Below are 19,149 nucleotides of genomic sequence, written 5' to 3' on the forward strand. Positions count from 1 at the left end.
TGGATTATCTGGGTGGGTTCTGTGTGATCACAAGGATTTTTATAAAAGAGAGGCTGTAGGTTAGAGTTAGAGAATGCTACGTGATAGACACACATGGGGGGTGGGTCATGATAGGGGTCCCAAATGAGTGGGATTTGAGCAAAAGAATATCGACAGCCTGTGGAAGCTGGAAAAGAAAAGGAAACATCCCAGGAGACTCCAGAAGGAACAAAACTCTGGTGATGTGTTGATTTTTGCTCAGAGACTGATTTTGGACTTCTGACTTCAGAACTGCAAGATAATAAGTTTGTGTTGCTCTAAACTGCTGAGTTTGTGGTATTTTGTTACAGCAGCAATAAGAAACATTCAGAAGGTATGGATGTAAGGGATTATTGAGTTAGAATCAATAAAATGAGACCATTGAGGGGATGTGATATGGGAAACAGGAAACTGAGGTTTGTAGCCTAGCTAAGTGGGTGGAGAGTAGTAGTGAAATTAAAAATAGAGAATGGCAGGGAGTAGATGTTAGAGGAAGATGTATTTGCTTTACATGTCTTAATTCAGGTACTGACAAACATGATGGGAACGGTATTTTTGCCAAGTTAAAGTAGTACAGATTAGATAGGGTAGAAGAAAATTTGAAACGAGATGAATTTAAGAGGCTACCACAGTGCTATTACATGTACTTAATAGAGTTGTTGTAACATTACATGACAAAGTACTTAGGAACATAAAGAGTTTTGACTGAGAAGATGGTGAAAGGGATGGTTGAGAGAGAGATTTTTGAAAAAGTAATACCACTTTATATTTATGAAGTGCTTTTCAGTATGGGAAGCATTTTCCTGCCTTGATGGGGCGGGGGGGGGGGGGGTGGTTAACAGGTTTCTGAAATGGGCACGGCATCTATTAGTATGTGAAATAAACAAGGTAGAAATATTAGACTCTCAAATTTTGTGGACAGTGACTACTGTATTGGACATTATATGTATAGATAATTTCTATCATTCCAGAAAGTTTCATTGGATGGCACTATTCTGAAGTATTTTATATAGTGAGGGATTGGATATTATTATAGTCAAATTATTAGGAAGTGGTGTTTGCTAATTAGGCACAAGTTTCAGAAGACTATTGGAGAGACTGTTAGTTAATAGTCAAGTGAGTAGAACATCATGCTCTCTTTCTAACTAGTCTAATTAACAGTGAGCACTAGCCAACTATGTTTCAGGATACTGGGTGTTTATTCTGGTAACTATTCGTGTTGTGTGAATTTGGGAAAAACTTTTATATTTGTTTTATTTATTTTTTTGAGTCAGAGTCTCATCGTGTCGCCCAGGCTGGACTGAAAATATCTAAGAGAATGCAAGATTGCTAAGCCATGAAATAAATAGGTTACAGAAGGAACTTTTGTAGAGAAACAGAAAAGTTGGAGAGGAATGGAAGTTGTATCTAGAAGAATTCAATTGGTATAGTGATCAAATACCATAAAGACAACATTTCCAAAATATCTTTTTTATACAAGAATTTTCAAATACCTCTCATATTCATATTCTGTATAGAAGAGAATTCTTAAATAGGTCAGAGGAATTACTTGTGTTAGGATTTTGCCTACTGTCTTTGTATCTCTTTTCTTAGGTAAGACTTACTGATCATAAATCTCAGTTAAATGTAATTGGTGTATCTGTATGAAAGTGATGACCAAAATCTTGCCAGTGTAGGAAAGTTGATTTAAGAAAAGGAAGTCTTGCTTTCCAAGCCTTGTGTGCTATTACCTTATGATAGTCTCTTTGCTTTCTTGTGCTGGTTACCTTTCTACTGCTCATCTATATCTGATCAGGGGATAGAAACATTACTTATGGCCGGGCTCGGTGGCTCAGCCTGTAATCCCGCGCCTTTGGGAGGCTGAGGTGAGTGGATTGCCTGAGCCCGCGGGTTCGAGATCCGCCTGGGCAGAGAGACCGCATGTCTACAATCAATCAAAAAATCAGCCGGGCGTGGTAGCGCGCGCCTGTAAGTCCAGCTACTCGGAAGGCTGAGACGGAAGGATCGCCGGAGCCCAGCAGGTCGAGGCTGCGGGGGCCGGGAGCGGCCACTGCACTCCGGTCTGGGCGACCGAGTGAGACTCCAACTCAAGAAATAAAAAATAATAAATACACAACTTTTTTTTTTTTGGAGTCTCACTCTGTCGCCCAGGCTGGAGTGCACACTCACCGCCACCCCAACATCTACCTGCTGGGCTCCGGCGATCCTTCTGCCTCAGCCTTCCACATAGCCGGAACTACAGGCATTCACTACAACATCTGGCTGATTTTTGATTTTTTGTAGAGGTGGGGGGTCTTGCCAAGTTGCTCTGGCTGGTCTTGAACCTGCGGGCTCAGGCAATCTACTCGCCTTGGCCTCCCAAAGAGCTGGGGTTACAGGCTGAGTCACCGAGCCTGGCAATACACAATTTTTTATAAATAAATAATGTTTTATTTGGAAGGGAGTGCTCTCCCCCTCGTAAGTGGAATAATGTCCTGTGACTGGCGAATTTCACTTAGCATAAAAAACTCCTTGCGTTTCACCCTTGTCACGTATTTTGGCATTGCCCACTCTTTAAAGACTGAATAATGTGCCATTGCATGTATATGCCACATTTGCCATATCCATTCATCCATCAGTGGACATTTAGGTTGTTTCCACATCTTGCTTGTTGTGACTAGTGCTGCAATGAACATGGTAGTGCTAAAATCTCTGCAAAATCCTGATTCCAATTATTTTGGATAAGCACACAAAGATTGGATTGCTGGATCATGTGATCTATTTTTAATGTTGTTGAAGAACTTCTAAACTGCTTTCACTGGCAGCTGCCCTGTTATGCATTTCCATTACCAGTGTACACGAGGCCGGGCTCGGTGGCTCAGCCTGTAATCCCAGCACTTTGGGAGATTGGGGTGAGTGGATTGCCTGAGCCCGCGGGTTCGAGACCCGCTTGGGCAACTTGGTGAGACCTCATCTCTACAATAAATCAAAAAATTAGCCGGGTGTGGTAGTGCACGCCTATAGTTCCAGCTACATGGAAGGCTGAGGTGGAAGGATTGCCGGAGCCCAGCAGGTCGAGGCCGCGGTGGCCGGGAGCGGCCACTGCACTCCAGTCTGGGCGACAGAGTGAGACTCCAACTCAAAAAAAAAAAAAAAAAGAAACATTACTTATATCCGACTTGTTTTGAACTCCAGCAGGGTCTGAAGAGAGAGGAAATTAAAAATGTGGCTGAGTGTTTCATGTTATGACACTTTTGGTTCCTATATTAAAGTTATCCAAGTTATTTCACAACCAACTTATATAATCACTTCACTTTCAAACATTTCCTTCCATTTCTGTGAATAATTAATTGTAAGCTTATTTTGATTTTAATGATTGGTATATATGAATATTGAATGCTTATCAAGTATTAGATTAGAATATTTTCTAAAGCAGTGTTCCCATTAATCTAAATCTTATGTAAAGTATGAGGTTTGTTTGAAACACTAGCTCAGTGCTGAACCTTAATTGTCCCTCCAGTACATACTTGTTTATTAAAGAATGAGGTAGAAGTTTCATTTACATATGGGTTCATCCTAAACTGCATCCTAATTTTGTTTTATATTGAAATTGTAGAATGTTTCTAAACACTTCCTTCCCTACTATTTTTTTTTTTGAGTTAGAGTCTCACTCTGTTGCCCAGACTGGAGTGTAGTGGCTGCTCCCGGTCACCGCAGCCTCGACCTGCTGGGCTCCGGCGATCCTTCCGCCTCAGCCTTCCAAGTAGCTGGAACTACAGGCATGCGCTACCACGCCCGGCTGATTTTTAAATTTATTGTAGAGATGAGATCTCACCAAGTTGCCCAGGCGGGTCTCGAACCCGCGGGCTCAGGCAATCCACTCACCTCAGCCTCCCAAGGTGCGGGATTACAGTCTGAGCCACTGAGCCCGGCTCATACTATTTTAATGTCAATTCTAAAGAAAAATTTTCAGTTATTTTTTTCTCTGCCCATTTAAATTATGGGTTTCTAGGATTTTTTTTTTTTTTTGCTTAATTTAACCTTTCCCTATAATTTCGACAAAATTTCAGCAAGAGCTAGCTCATTAGCAGTATATTAATGTGTTAATTTTGTTAACCTACCTACTTTAGCGTCAAAAGTATCTGAGTGTAAGACCTGGCATACAACTAGATTAGTCAAGGTTCTAAAAAGAAACAATCCAACTGAGATGGTTCAAGAGAACTTAATGCAGGAACTACAGAGGTGGTGTGGATTAAGGGAGCCCACAAGGAAAGTTTTTACTAGCAACAGGGAAGCCCAGAGAGGCAAGAAAAATACAGTGCTATTGGAGCATGGAGATCACTGTGGAGAAGATGGTGCCTACAGGAGCCATGGTTGTTGGAGGGACACAGCTGCCAGAAAATGTGGCCAAGAAAAGGGATGGAGCTGGGAAGAAGTAATCCAGCCCTTCTCTGCCTTCTGATCTGCCAGTAGTAAGATAGCACTGCTACCTGGAAGGAACAACTGTTGGGATCTGCATTCTTGAAAACAGAGTAGGGCAGAAAGGTATTGGGGGATAGAGTAGTGGCAATAAAATGGTAACCAGTACAACTACTAGTGAGTTTAGGTGTTGACTTCAGGTAATATCATATATTTTAGACTCAATTTCTTATCTGTTCACTATGCATACTTTACTGGGTTGATGTGGGCATTAAATGAAATGACACGTGAAAGTACTTTCATAGTGCCTTTGTCTTATAATTATATTTTTTAAAGTTTGATAAGGTGTGGATTTGGAAATTTTCAGTTTTGTTTCACTTGGTGCTGTGCTACATTAGTTTTGTAGAAACTTCAGTTGTTACCATACTTGTAAATATATGTTAATACATGTTTTCTAATCATTTTTGAAAAGTGAATGGCATCATCATTAAGCAGTTTCCAAGATATAGTTTTTCATAATTTTGTAGAGCCAGGAGACTGAAAAACCCAAATTCTAGTTCAGACTATACTATACCACTGTGGCTCTTTGAGGGAGTTATTTTTACTTTACCTCTCTGTGCTTTTCCCTTCTGAGAAATTGGGATAATAACACCTACTAAGTGTTTGATTCTGTTATGGTAAAATAAAGTAATAGTTGTCAAGCACTTGAAAAGTTAAACGATATGGGTATTTATTTTTTTTACTATACGTTTTAAAATGTATCAGTAGAGCTTCAGAGTAAGAATGGTTATATGATTTTACTTTATTGTACTTTCTGTGTTAAATTATGTAGATCTTAAGACATTTTGTATATATGTATTTATGTGAATAAAGTGATTATGCTTATGTGTAAGTATTTAATATAAATGTAAAAATAAATGTGTATGTATTTAATATAAATATCAAAATATGAATATAAATTTTCTTAAAATTACCTTTCTGAAACGAACCCACAGAGACTGCTTTTCTTTATTACCTGACAATAAGTTTTGTGTTTTTCACTCTTGTCATAGAGCACTGCTTATTTTTGAACTTATGGGTGAGAAGGATATTTTTGAGAAATAGAAAAAGATTTGTAATACTGATTAAAGATTTGTCATACTTTACCCTGGTACTGCTACCATTGGTGTAGCCTAATACTGACTTATGTTTTCAGAGATAGCAGCGATGCCTTGTCAAATTATTCCTCTTAATTTTTACAGCAATGATAGGCCAGGGTAAGATCAAGAAAATCTATTTTCAAGGAAACTGTAGCTCTCAGATCATATTCTACTTTAAAGCACGTTTTGTTTTTTTAAAACTCCTCCTAAAAATACATTATGATTTTGAAATTAAATAAATTTGTTTTATTTTGTTGGCTTGAGTTAGCACTGTCTTGGTAAACTCTAAACTGAACCTTTCTGAATTACTGACTAAATCTTACTTATTTCCCACCAGACGGTCTGCCAAATCCCGAAGCAGAAGCCCATATTCATCTAGGCATTCGCGATCTCGTAGCAGGCACAGATTGTCTAGATCTAGAAGTCGTCATTCTAGCATTTCTCCTAGCACACTAACTCTGAAGAGTAGCCTGGCAGCTGAATTGAACAAAAATAAAAAAGCACGTGCAGCAGAGGCAGCAAGAGCTGCAGAGGCAGCAAAGGCTGCAGAGGCAGCTAAGGCTGCTGAGGCTTCTGCCAAAGCTGCAAAAGCTTCAAACACTTCTACACCTACCAAGGGGAACACAGAAACTGGTGTCAGTGCATCACAAACAAACCATGTGAAGGATGTGAAGAAACTGAAAATTGAGCCTGCACCTTCTCCATCAAGTGGTGGAACTTTAAAAAATGACAAGGCAAAAACAAAGCCACCTCTTCAGGTAACAAAGGTGGACAATAATCTGATTGTAGATAAAGCCACCAAGAAAGCAGTTGTAGTTGGAAAGGAGAGTAAATCTGCAACTACAAAGGAGGAGCCAGTATCTCTTAAAGAGAAAACCAAACCACTTACACCAAGCATAGGAGCCAAGGAAAAGGAGCAACATGTAGCTTTACTGACTTCTACTTTACCACCATTACCTTTGCCTCCCATGCTGCCTGAAGATAAGGATGCTGATAGGTAAGTACAAAAAATGTGTCAATAACTATTTACTGGGCCAGATGTGGTCATGCCTGTATTCCCAGCACTTTGGGAAGCCAAAGCAGGAGGACTGCTTGAGCACAGGAGTTCAAGACCAGGTTGGGCAACATAGCGAGACCTTGTCTCTACAGAAAAATTAAAAAATTAGTCCAGTGTGGTGGTGTGCACTTGTAGTTTCAGCCACTTGATAGACTGAGGTGGAAGGATTGCCTGAGCCCAGAAGATTGAGGCTGCAGTGAGCCGTGATTGTACCACTGCACTCCAACTTGGACACCAGAGTAAGACCTTGACTCAGTAATAATAACAATAATAATAGCCTGAAGTAAGAAATGGTTTGACCTTCCCTACTTCCCTAAAAAAAAGTTATTCAAAAAGATTATATGTGAATGAATTCTCTTTATTGTATACATCTTTTTTTTTTTTTTTTTTTTTGAGTTGGAATCTCACTTGGTCACCCAGACTGGAAAGCAGTAGCATGCTCAAGGCCACCCTAGCGTTGACCTGCTGGGAACCAGCGATCCTTCTGCCTCAGTCTTCCGAGTAGTGGGAACTACAGGCACGTGCTCCCATGCCCGGCTAATTTTTTGATTTATTGTAGTGACAGGCTGGTCTTGAATCCACGGACTCAGGCAGTCTTCTTGTTGTGGCCTCCCAAAGTGCTGGAATTAGAGGCTTGAGCCACCATGCCTGGCCTTTTTTTTTTTTTCCTTTTTCTTGGAGTCAGAGTCTCACTCTGTCACCCAGGTTGGAGTGTAGTAGCACGCTCACGGCCACCGCAGTTTTGACCTGCTGGCTTCAGGCGATCCTTCTGCCTCAGCCTGTCAAGTAGCTGGAACTACAGGTGCTGGCCACTACACTTGTCTAATTTTTTTTTTTTTTAATTTATTGTAGAGATGAGGTCTTGCCAAGTTGTCCATGCTGGTCTGGACCCCTGGGCTCAGGCTGTCCTTTCGCCTCTGCCTCCCAAAATTGCTGGGATTACAGACATGAGCCACCATACCCAGCCTATTGTATACATCTTAAAATGAAGCACATTCTTATAGGATGGCAAAATTAGAGTTTATGCTAAGAAATTCAGGAAAATTTGCCATTAGCTTGTTATACAGTGATTACATCAGTATGAGTCTGGGAATTAGGAATGCCTGTGTTATCTTTACGGTAGTGTTCCTTGATGATACTATCAGAGATAGGTCATCTTATTAGAGTCTGCCCTGGAAATATAAATCTCATAAGCATATATCTCAGTTATTTCTTAGTTTCTTCAATGGCCTTATGAGTTTATCACTTTCAGGGGCTTTATTAACTTACTACTTTTTAGGTTAGTCTTTTCTTAACCCTTTAAATTGTTTTTAGCCTGTGTTGCCCTTAGGGATTCCGTTATATTACCAAAAGCTCATAATGTGATTATGCTTTCCTTTAACATGTTTAAAAATTCCTACTGTAAACATTGGGGATTTGGCTTATTTTTTATTAAGAAACATTTTGTTCTTAAGAAGATGAAGGTAAGAGTGACTGTAAAGTAATAAACAAACAAACAAATACATAAATAAACTGGGTGCAGTGGTTCACTCCTGTAATGTCAGCATTTTGGAAGATCGGGGAGGAAAGATTGCTTGAACCCAAGAGTTTGAGACCATCCTGGGCAACATAGCAACACTTTGTCTTTACAAAAAAAATTTAAAAAATTAGCTGGGTGTGGTAGTGCCCATTTGTAGTCCCAGCTACTTGGGAAGGATTGCCTGAGCCCCAGAAGTTGAGGCTGTGGTGAGCAGGGATCTCGCCAATGCATTCTAGCCTGAGTGACGGTTAGACCCAACTATAAATGAATGAATGAATGAATGAATCTCAAGGCAGAATAATTATACTGTTAGGTGTGATTTATCTGCCTATTATACCACTTAACCATTTTTATTTTCATGAGGAAATTAAAGCTGTCCTCCCCTTTCTATTAAAAAGCAGCCATATGGACAGTTTTCCTAGCTTTAAGGAATGTGAAAAAAGATGACTAAAAATGCCATGTGGACATGCTCACTTTGGTTAGCATTATGAAAACTTTATAATTTAATACAATCAAAAGCTAAATTATAATTGTTTTTCCTGCCCTGTTAGGTACTTTTAAAAAATAATCAAAATGTGGGAAACTCCCTCAAATTTAATCAGGTGTTATCTAATTAAACTACTTTAAGATTTCCCTATTCTCCAGGAACACTAAGGTTTATAACAATAGTAATTGTAATTTTATAATTTTGGTGAGTCCTGGAATGAACTTTCCAGCACAAAGAGGCTTGAGTGCAGACTTGAATCACCCTGTTAGTGAGAAATTAGCCAGTTACAGAAAATCCACGTTACAGTGAGATTGGTGGTTCTCTATATTATTCTTCATATATGCTTAAGGAATAAATCTTAACTAGAGATGCTCTCAAGAACTCAGAATGTATATATGTGAATGCTTAATGAAGATATACTTTATATATCTATTTTCAATGGGGTGGTAGCACATTTCATTCTTGATTATTAAAAAATGTATTTTTGATCCACCTTTTCTGTCTTTTCTGCTTTTTTTTCTTATAGTGTCTCTGCTCTTCTTTCATTGACTGTGCTTGTATGCTTAGTGGCTATGGAAGTTTCTTAAGATTCATAAATACTACTAACGTGTCTGTGGCCAAAGATTGATTCAGCACCAGTGGAACTTTCCTTATTTCAATGGCTGTAATTTAACTACCAAATTTAAAAGTATGAGGAAGAAAATACCATTTATTTTACTTCTTAAAAAAATTTTAGGTGATTAAATAAAAATATTGTGAAAGAGAAATGGTTAAAAATGATTGCTTTTAGAAATGGATACTGAAGGATATGGATAGGGCAGGAGACTTATTTTATCATTAATTTAATATTTTTACTGTTAGCACTGCAATAAAACAATCTGTCAGTGGGCTATAGTAGAAAGATTAGTTTTTAGTGCTGGTAGTAACTCTTGCTACTCTTATGCTTTAGTCTTTCTGTGCCTCAGTTCATTTAGTTCTTTTCATGGGTGAAAATATTTACAATTTAACCTCATAGACTAGTTGTAAGAATTAAATGATTTGAACTGAATTTGGCAAGCTGTAAAGTGCTATGCACCTCAGCTTTTATGATTAGTGATAGCATAAATTAGTGCTGCAGGAAATATTAAAAATAAAATCTGTTTTAGATTATTGAAAAAGAAAGTGAAAAATGACTCATTATTATATTGTATAACATATAGACCATTATATTGTGCAACTAATAGACCTAGAGCTTTGAAAGGGATCCGTTTTTTTAAAAAGAGGAACTGTTGACTTTTTTTTTGTCTTCATTTTATAATGGAGAAACCACTCCCACCCTTTTTTTTTTTTCATGTTCCTAAAAATAATGGTCATGGTAATTTCATATTTAAAAGTTTCTTTTTAGCCTGGTGTGGTTGCATGTGCCTGTAGTCTTGGCTACTTGGGAGGCTGAGGCAGAAAGATCACCTGAGCCCGGGAGGTTGTGGCTGAGAGGATTGTCTGAACCCATGAGTTTGAGACCAGCCCAGGCAACTTGGGGAGGCCTCATCTCTACAATAAATCAAAAAGTTAGCTGGTCATGGTGGCACGTGCCTATAGTTCCAGCTACTTGGAAGGCTGACAGAAGGATTACCTGAGCCCAGCAGGTTGAGGCTGCAGTGGCCATGAACGTGCCACTGTACTCCAAGCTGGGTAACGGAGTGAGACTCCAACTCAAAAAAAAAAAAAAAAGTTTCTTTTTAGTAGCCATTGTATACTTTTAAAATTTTGTGCCAAACAGCTATTTGAAAATGGTTTATAAACCATTTCTCTTGAGGTAAAGAAACAATCCTTTCTCTTATAACATGCTTTAGGAAACCTGAGTATGGAAGGTATATTTTTTTACTTGTTAGTCACTGTAAATATAAACATCGTTTTAAAGAAAAGTATGGTTTGCATAATCTCATTAGCCATATTTTAAGATTGTTTGATGAAAGCTTTTGATCTTTACTTTTTTTAAGCATGCCTCTACCCGCCCCTGGTTAACGTTCACTGTTGTATCCCCAAACAAATTAGCTAAAGGGTGTGTGTGTGCTTTGTGGCCTCTTGATTTTGCAAATCTATACTGCACTAGTTTTCACCCTTTTATTTTATTATGTGATTAAGTAAATTCCCCCCCATACATTTTTATTTTGAAAGTATTGAGACATTTGTGAAAATTGAAAGAATAATAAAATTAGCATCTGTATAAAACTCCATCTAGATTCAGCAAATGTTAACATTTTATTCAATATACTTAGTTGTTTAAGAGAACTAATTGGGGTAGGGAGTAGTCTGTATACTTTTTGCTGTACCATTTGAAAATAAGTTATAGCCATCATGAACTTTACTTTTAAATAGTTTAAATAGTTTAGATCTTAAGAATAAGACCTGTCTCCTGCTTTATCTTGTTATCATTATTGTACCTAAGGAAATTAGCAATAGGTAACAGAAGAGAAATTACCACTATGTGTAATCAATAACCTCTTACCCTGTACCTTGCCCCACCAATGACTTTCTGAAGCATTCAGTGCAGTCTTATACCCCACCTCTAGATTTGATAGGTCTTTATTTTGAGTTGGCATCTTTGTTGCCCAGACTGGAGTGCGGTGGCACACTCATGGCTACTGCAGCCTCTATCTACTGGGCTCAGGTGATCCTTCTGCCTCAACCTTCCAAGTAGCTGGAACTATAGGTGTGCACCACCACTCCCAGCTAATTGATTGATTGATTGATTGACTGATTGACTGTAGAAACGAGGTCTCCCCAAGTTGCCCAAGCTGGTCTCGAACCCCTGGACTCAGGCAGTTCACTCGCCTCCACCTTCCAAAATGCATTATAGGTGTAAGCCACTGCGCCTGCTGATTTTTTCTTCTTGATATCATTTAACTTGTTTTTCTTTAACCCTTTCATTTCCCATAAATCAGAAATTACTTGTGCCTTCTTTAGATGAGGAATAATGGTTTTTTAGCCTTAATATTTAAGAGGTGATTTTTATGTACTTTATGCTGTTGCTGCAGGAGGAACAAAATATCAGATTGTCCTGCTCTACTAGTAGTGATACAATCACTTGCTTAAAGCTGACGACCAACCTTAAGATCTCTCCATATACAGGGGTGCATTTTCCCATTGCCAGTTAGAAGCAAGTTATGGGGTAACACATTGGCAGTGTTTGAATATCCTTTTCCCCAACAACCTGTCACCTTATGGTTTGGTACCCATCAATCATATTTGTTTAATTCAGTTACCATAGTAGGAATACAAATGGTGATTATCTATTTCTGCCATTTCTGTTTAGTATCAGGTGGTCTTCTTTTGTAAATGACACAATTCCCACTACCCCATTTAGTCATTCTACTCTTACGGATTTTTATGTATTCTCTTTGTTGCTATCAATATTTTTTTTTTACTTGTCAAAGACAGGATCTCACTGTGCCACCCAGGCTGGAATTCGTGGCAGGACCATAGATCACTGTAGCTTTGAACTCTAGGACCCAAGCGGTCCTCTTGCCTCAGCCTCCCAAGTAGCTAGGGCTACAGATGCGTGCTTCCACATCTGGCTAATTTTTTATTTTTTATTTTTTTTGTATAGACACACCTTGCTGTGTTGCCCAGGCTAGTCTCGAACTCCTGGCCTTAAACAGTCCCCCACTTCAGCCTTCCAAAGCACTGGGATTATAGGTGTGAGTTACCATGCCTGGTCAGTTACAGTTTCTATTCTTTTTGATACTCAAATTGTCCAAAATTTACCAGTTAGGAGCTCCTTTAAGTTGACTTCTTTACCTTTTTGATGTGGCCTTGTTTGTTTTTTAGTATTTCCCTGCTCCCTAGTCAAATGTTATATCTTATGCATACTTTGAATTTTGCTTCATTCCCAAAACTGCAGTCTATCTTCCCCCAAATTATAAGGCATACTCTAATCAATGTGCTTTTATACAACATAATTGATTTCTTTTTTTTTTTGAGTTGTAGTCTCGCTATCGCTCAGACTGGAGTACAGCAGCCTCGACCTGCTGGGCTCTGGCATTCCTTCCGCCTCAGCCTTCCGAGTAGCCGGAACTACAGGCACACGCTACCACGCCCGGCTAATTTTTTGATTTTATTGTAGAGATGAGGTCTTGCCTGCCTAGACGGGTCTCGAACCTGCAGGCTCAGGCAATTCACTCACCTCAGCCTCCCAAAGGCGCAGAATTATAGGCTGAGCCAGCAAGCCCGGCTATAATTGTTTTCTTTTAAAAGAAAAAAAATTAGGATCATGCCATGTATAATGATCCTTGACTTACTTTTTCATTTAATGTGTCAGAGATCTTTTTGTATTGGTATAGATAGGCCCAATATTATTATTATTATAGGAATGGCTGCATCATGTTCTACTGCTATTGATTGATACTTAAGGTTATAACTAGTTGTTATTAAATTCTCCTTATATATTAATATTTTCTGTACTTGTAAATAACTTTTGTAGGATAGCTGCATGTCAGAGTATGTACATTAAAAAATTTGTTAAAACTAGCCAGGCATGGTGGCTTGATGCCTGTAATTCTAGCACTTTGGAATGCTGAGGCGGGAGGATTATTTGAGCCCAGGAGTTGAAGACCAGCCTGGGCAATAAAGTGAGACATCATCTCTATAAAAAAAATTTTAAAAAATATAGCTGGGTGTGGTGCTGCTCCTATAGCCCTAGCTACTCTGGGGGGTGGAGTGGGTGAGGTAGAAGGATCTCCCGAATCCAGGAGGTCAAGTGTAAAGTGAGCCACAAGTGTGCCACTGCACTCTAGCCAAAAAAATTGATAGAAGCTTTCCATATTATATTTATACACAATTGTTTTTTGAGTTGGAATCTCCGTTGCCCAAGATGGAGTGCAGTGGCATGCTCACTCACTGCCACCCCAGTGTCGACCTGCTAGACTTCGATCACAACCACCCCAGCATCGACCTGCTGGACTCTGTCCATCCTTCTGCCTCAGCTTTCCAATTAGCTGGAAGTACAGGCGTGTGCTGCCACGCCCAGCTAATTTTCTATTTATTGTAAAGACGAGGTCTTGCCAGGGTGCCTGGACTAGTCTCGAACCTATGGACTGCCTGCAGTCCACTCGCCTCGGCCTCCCAAAGTGCTGGGATTATAGGCTGAGCCACTGAGCCTGACCCTATATTATATCTTAGTAAGACTTAATAAGGTTCAATTTATGTACCCAAGTATATATGAAATTGCTTCATAAATATCGTATAGTGTCATTTTTGATTTTTTGATAGTCTTTAAAATATGTAATGCTTAATTTTGCATTTTTCTGATAATGAAGTATAGTAACTTCCTGAACTTCATTGTTATTTATTTCTTCTAGTGTATTGCTTGCTTGTATTTGCTGGCTTAACCTAAAAGTTGTTTTTGTTTTTTTTTTTGAGTTGGATTCTCACTCTGTCGCCCAGACTGGAGTGCAGTGGCTGCTCCCGGCCACTGCAGCCTCGACCTGGTGGGCTCCGGTGATCCTTCCGCCTCAGCCTTCCGAGTGGCCGGAATTACAGGCTGAGCCACCGAGCCCGGCTTGTTTTGTTTTTTTTTAAATTAGAGTCTTACTTATTCATTTAGATCCAGAGCTTTTGCTTTTTTAAGAAAAAAAGCCTGGAATCTGAATATTATGTAAATCTTCCTGTCTAAAAATATTGACAATTTATAGTTCTTTACAAAACTTTGAATAGGCTGAATAATACATGTCTTTTGATGTCAATCAGCATTTGGCTTCTAGTTTAGGATCTTTAATTAGATTGACCATTTGACAGGTCAAATCCCACTTAATTAAGAATAATTAAGTGATTTCAGCTATTTCTCGGTAGTTTTTTTGCCTTTAGTCTTAGACAAATTTTATAATCAATCAAGTTACCAAGTTACATTTTGAAAAACTCTTGCTTGGGTTTTGTTTAGGATTCTTTTTTTTTTTTTTTTGAGTTGGAGTCCACCACAGCCTCGATCTGCTGGGCTCTGGCGATCCTTCCGCTTCAGCCTTCCAAGTAGCTGGAACTACAGGGGTGCGCTACCACGCCCGACTAATTTTTTTGATTTATTGTAGAGATTAGGTCTCACCAAATTACCCAGGTGTTTCTCAAACCCGCAGGCTCAGGCAATTCACTCACCTTGGCCTCCCAAAGCGCAGATTACAGGCTGAGCCACCGAGCCCAACTTGTTTAGGATTCTTTAATGTAATAGAGTAGTAATTTGGAGATAGATAGCTTTACAGTATTACAGTTTCCCATTAAAAAAAAAAGATTTTATCTGTTTTGATGTAATTTTATATTCTTCAGTCATGCTTTATTTTACTTTTTTCTATTGGTTATGCACATTTCTTGGTTAGATATTTTATTTTGTTATAATTTATGGAAAGCTGGTTTGTTTTTTTTTTTTTTTTTGAGTTGGAGTCTCACTCAATTGCCCAGGGAGTACAGTGGTACACTCATGGCCACCTCAGTGTCGACCTGCTGAGGGCTCTGACAATCCGTCTGCCTCAGCCTTCCAATTAGCCGGAACTGTAGGCGTGCACTACCACACCCAGCTAATTTTTGATTTATTGTAGAGATGAGTCTTGACAAGTTGCCTGGGCTGGTCTCGAACCTTTGGGCTCAGGCAGTCCACTCACCTCGACCTCCCAGAGTGCTGGGATTACAGGCTGAGCCACCGAGCCCGGTCTGGAAAGTTTTTTTTTTTAAATGACTTTTGTATTTGATTATTGCCGATATTCAGTAAAAATGTAATGTTTCAAATTATATAAAGCATTATATTTATATGCTTGAAAAAGTGATTTTTGATAGTTCATAGACTGACATATTTCAATATAGTGTTTTAAATTTTAGATTATAAGTGAAATTAAGACTTTTAGGGTTTTTTCTCTCAAAAATGTTAATTTGACCATTAAGACACATGAGAATTTTTGACTAAAGCCTAATTACAAGTTAGACAGAATAGTTTTCTAAGTCAATATCCTAGATAGGTTTATTTTCAGATCGTATTCCGGTGGTATGTTTTCTAGAAAGCAGCCGTTACTGTGTTTCAGACCTGATTTAGCTACCCTTTAGCTACCACATTATTCTGAAAATCTGTTTGAATAATGTTATCCTACTACTTACCTGATTGTCTTCCAAACTGCAAGCTTCTTTCTGAAAGAAATTGTAGCTTAATGTATTTGTTATTGTTGTTAAATCTTCAGTGCCTTATACAATGCTAAGCACATAGAGGTTAACAATCAATATTTGCTAAATGGAGAGACAGTAAAATTAAGGTGGGCTGTATGATTTACTACTTTCAAAATAAAACTGCAAGCCAATTTGTTTTTAAGCATGTTTTCTCTGTTAAAGATAGAGTAAGTAAAACACAAGGTATACATTTACTAAGGTTATTAAGTTTTATCAGATGATATTAAAAGTTCCACTTGTTTTACATTAATATTGTTCATCACCAATAGGAGAATGATAATTAAAATAAGATGATTTATATTGATAACATATTGATTTCTGATCATAACAGTATAGTCTTATAAATTTTTTCATTGTGGGACTCATAACTGTTATGAAAGTATGTGAAGCCAATTTTATTATCATTATGAGATTCTCTTTCATCATGTCATATGAGTAGATAACCTATTTTGTAGTAATTGAAAGACTTAAAATAATCAATTGCCAAGTTAAGATATACTTTAAAAAATCAGAGCTCTTTATTCAGTCATAAAAAGTATAAAACTATCTGAGTTTAAATTTCACCTGTAATTCCAGTAAACTGGAGTCTTAAAAAATGAGAAGACTCATTGTCCAATTTAGAAAAGGTAATTAACCTTTAGAAAGAGCACAGCTGAGTTACTTGTTGTTTGTAGTTATTTGAATGGACAAGATAAATAACATCATGTGGTTTTATTTATTTCTTACAGCAAAACATCTTTTATCTCTCCACCAGAAGCTAACTAAATGTTTTTGCAATACTGAGTTTTTCTGCAGTGTATGTTTAGTTGATTTCCAATTTTAATTTACAGTTTTATAGTAATCTATCATTTTATAAAATAAACTTTATTTTTTATGTCTTAGATTTGCAGAACAATTACAGAGCTACTGTAGAATTTCTGATTATCCTACTCTCAGTTTCTTCATTATTAAAAATGTACATTAGTATGGTATATTTGTTAACAATTAATGAAACAATATTAATACATTATCATAAGCTAAAGCACATACTTTGTATATATTTCTTTTAGTTTTTTCATTTTTAACCTCAAATTTTACAGTTGAATATGGTGTGTTATTTTAGCTGGAAAGTAAAGAAACTCAGATTACAGATTAGTCTTGGAATGTGAAATAATATCGAATATTTATAGCCACTGCATGCTACTTAAAAGTAAGACACGGGCACATTTTTATCATTTAATCAAATTTTTGTGTTTTGTTTATTTGTCTAACTTCCTTATTTTTAGCTTACGAGGAAATATTTCAGTAAAAGCAGTTAAAAAAGAAGTAGAAAAGAAACTCCGATGTCTACTTGCTGATTTACCTCTGCCCCCTGAGCTACCAGGAGCAGATGATCTCTCAAAGAGTCCAGAGGAAAAGAAAACAGCAACACAGTTACATAGTAAAAGGAGACCTAAGTATGTGCTTGCTTTCTACCTGTTATTAAATTGACCAGATGATTCTGGATTATCATAAATTCATAAAACACTAAGATTTAAAGCAAAAAGTGTACTTATTCTTTCAACGTAAATATGTGAATAAAATCTATTTGAGTTTTGAAAACAGTTTTTATAATTGCTTGCATGCCTATTCACAATGACTAATAAAACCAAATTTAATTTTCTCTCACAATTTGTAATGTATTAATTTCTTGGAGCATTGTATGTGTTAAAGATAATTTCTATTAAGATGATAATAACACAGGAATGCTGAAATTAGACAAGGTGGAAGTCAGCATTCCAGACAAAATTAGTAATGGGCAGGCTGCTGTATTTTCCTTTGCTTTTAGTTCTGTTTTCTCCATAACTAAATGTATTCTTCATTTTGCAAGAGATGGAATGGAAGAAGGTTTGAAATCTGTATCCTAAATTAGCCTCAAGTAAGTGCCTAGAGAGAACTCTCACTCGAAACCTCATCGGTTGATGCCCTTTTTTTTTTTTTAAACTTCTGCTTAACCAAGGAAAAATATAAGACTTAAAGTTAGATCTGATTTTAGAATTGCTGTTCAGGTAGCTCCTAGTGTAAGAGTATGAGGTCATTTTCTGGTATGGAGTAGAAGGTTAGAAAACTTAAAAAATTGTCTCTTCTTGAGATTATGTACTGTGCTATATATAATCTGAGTATTGTAGATGTATTGTTTTCTCTAATTTCTGTGATCTACTAGAATGTTAAGATACAGAATTATATATCTTGAAAGAATATAAAATTTTTGTCATATCTACTTATTTATCTGCTTAAATGTGAATTCCTGAGAGTTGGTTATATTAATATCTTTTGTACTCTCTTAGAAAAATCTTCCTTTCTGATGTTTTAAAGATGATTTCATCCAGACATAAGTCTAAATTTGTCAGTAAGTTTTATAGTTAGATTTTTGCTAAGGTTCATTATCGAATTTTTTTTTTGAAGCTGACATATATGTATTTAATGAATGCAAAATAAAAATTTCTGAAGGTTTTTTTAAAAAGAACTTTGACTCTTTCTACTAGCATTGGTTTCATCCACTCATTGAAAATATTTTTTCCTGGAAACCCTTTGTACAAGCTCTACTATTTCTCTTTTTCAGTTTATGTCCTTGTCTACAGAAGATGTCAGTATCTAGAAATGATACCTTGATTTTTATGATAGCTGACAATACTACAAGTCACAGTGTTACTTATTTTGGATAGATCAAAAATATGCAAGGATAGGGAAAAATCAAGAATATAAGATTGGGTGAAGGATGGATATTGAATTAGTAAACAGTTTATTCAGTTTGCTTGATTGTATATAAAAACTTCAGAACTATATTTGATAGAATATGTGGGCCTCGATATGGTGAAATCAAAGAAAAAGACATTGACTGGGGAAAACGCTGCGTGGATAAATTTGATATCATCGGAATTATTGGAGAAGGTACTTATGGACAAGTTTACAAGGCCAGAGATAAAGACACTGGTAAGAATGCCAAGTTCTGGGGATCTTTGAGCCTACGGAATGTACCTAGTTTGAGTTTCTTTTCTAATGTATACCTTCAGGATTTGTTTTTTTTATTTATTTATTTTTGAGTTGGAGTCTCAAACTGTCGCCCGGCCACCACAACCTCGACCTGCTGGGCTCTGGCGATCCTTCCGCCTCAGCCTTCCAAGTAGCTGGAATTACAGGCATGCGCTACCACGCCCGGCTGATTTTTTGATTTATTGTAGAGATGAGGTCTCGCTGCCCAGGTGGGTCTCGAACCCGCGGACTCAGGCAATCCACTCACCTCAGCCTCCCAAAGGAGGAATTATTTTAAAAGTTAAAATCAAATTTATTGTGTTTTTGCTTCATCTTGTTTTTTAATTTTATTTTGTATATG

At 37.4% G+C, this 19,149-nt stretch overlaps 1 protein-coding gene across 1 annotated transcript in view; it reads left to right on the top strand.

Moving 5' to 3' along the window:
* Positions 1-19,149, top strand: part of CDK13 (cyclin dependent kinase 13) — a 115,055-nt gene that overhangs the window by 22,390 nt on the left and 73,516 nt on the right. Inside the window, exons 2-4 of the mRNA XM_021711194.1 lie at positions 5,893-6,552; positions 17,063-17,233; positions 18,610-18,749. Of these exons, the coding sequence (XP_021566869.1) occupies positions 6,524-6,552; positions 17,063-17,233; positions 18,610-18,749 (340 nt within the window). The 5' untranslated portion in view covers positions 5,893-6,523. The remainder of the gene's footprint in view (positions 1-5,892; positions 6,553-17,062; positions 17,234-18,609; positions 18,750-19,149) is intronic.

This window comes from Carlito syrichta, unplaced genomic scaffold (genome assembly GCF_000164805.1).
Source record: "Carlito syrichta isolate Samal-C Ts95f unplaced genomic scaffold, Tarsius_syrichta-2.0.1 Scaffold301917, whole genome shotgun sequence".
NCBI classification, from domain to species: domain Eukaryota; kingdom Metazoa; phylum Chordata; class Mammalia; order Primates; family Tarsiidae; genus Carlito; species Carlito syrichta.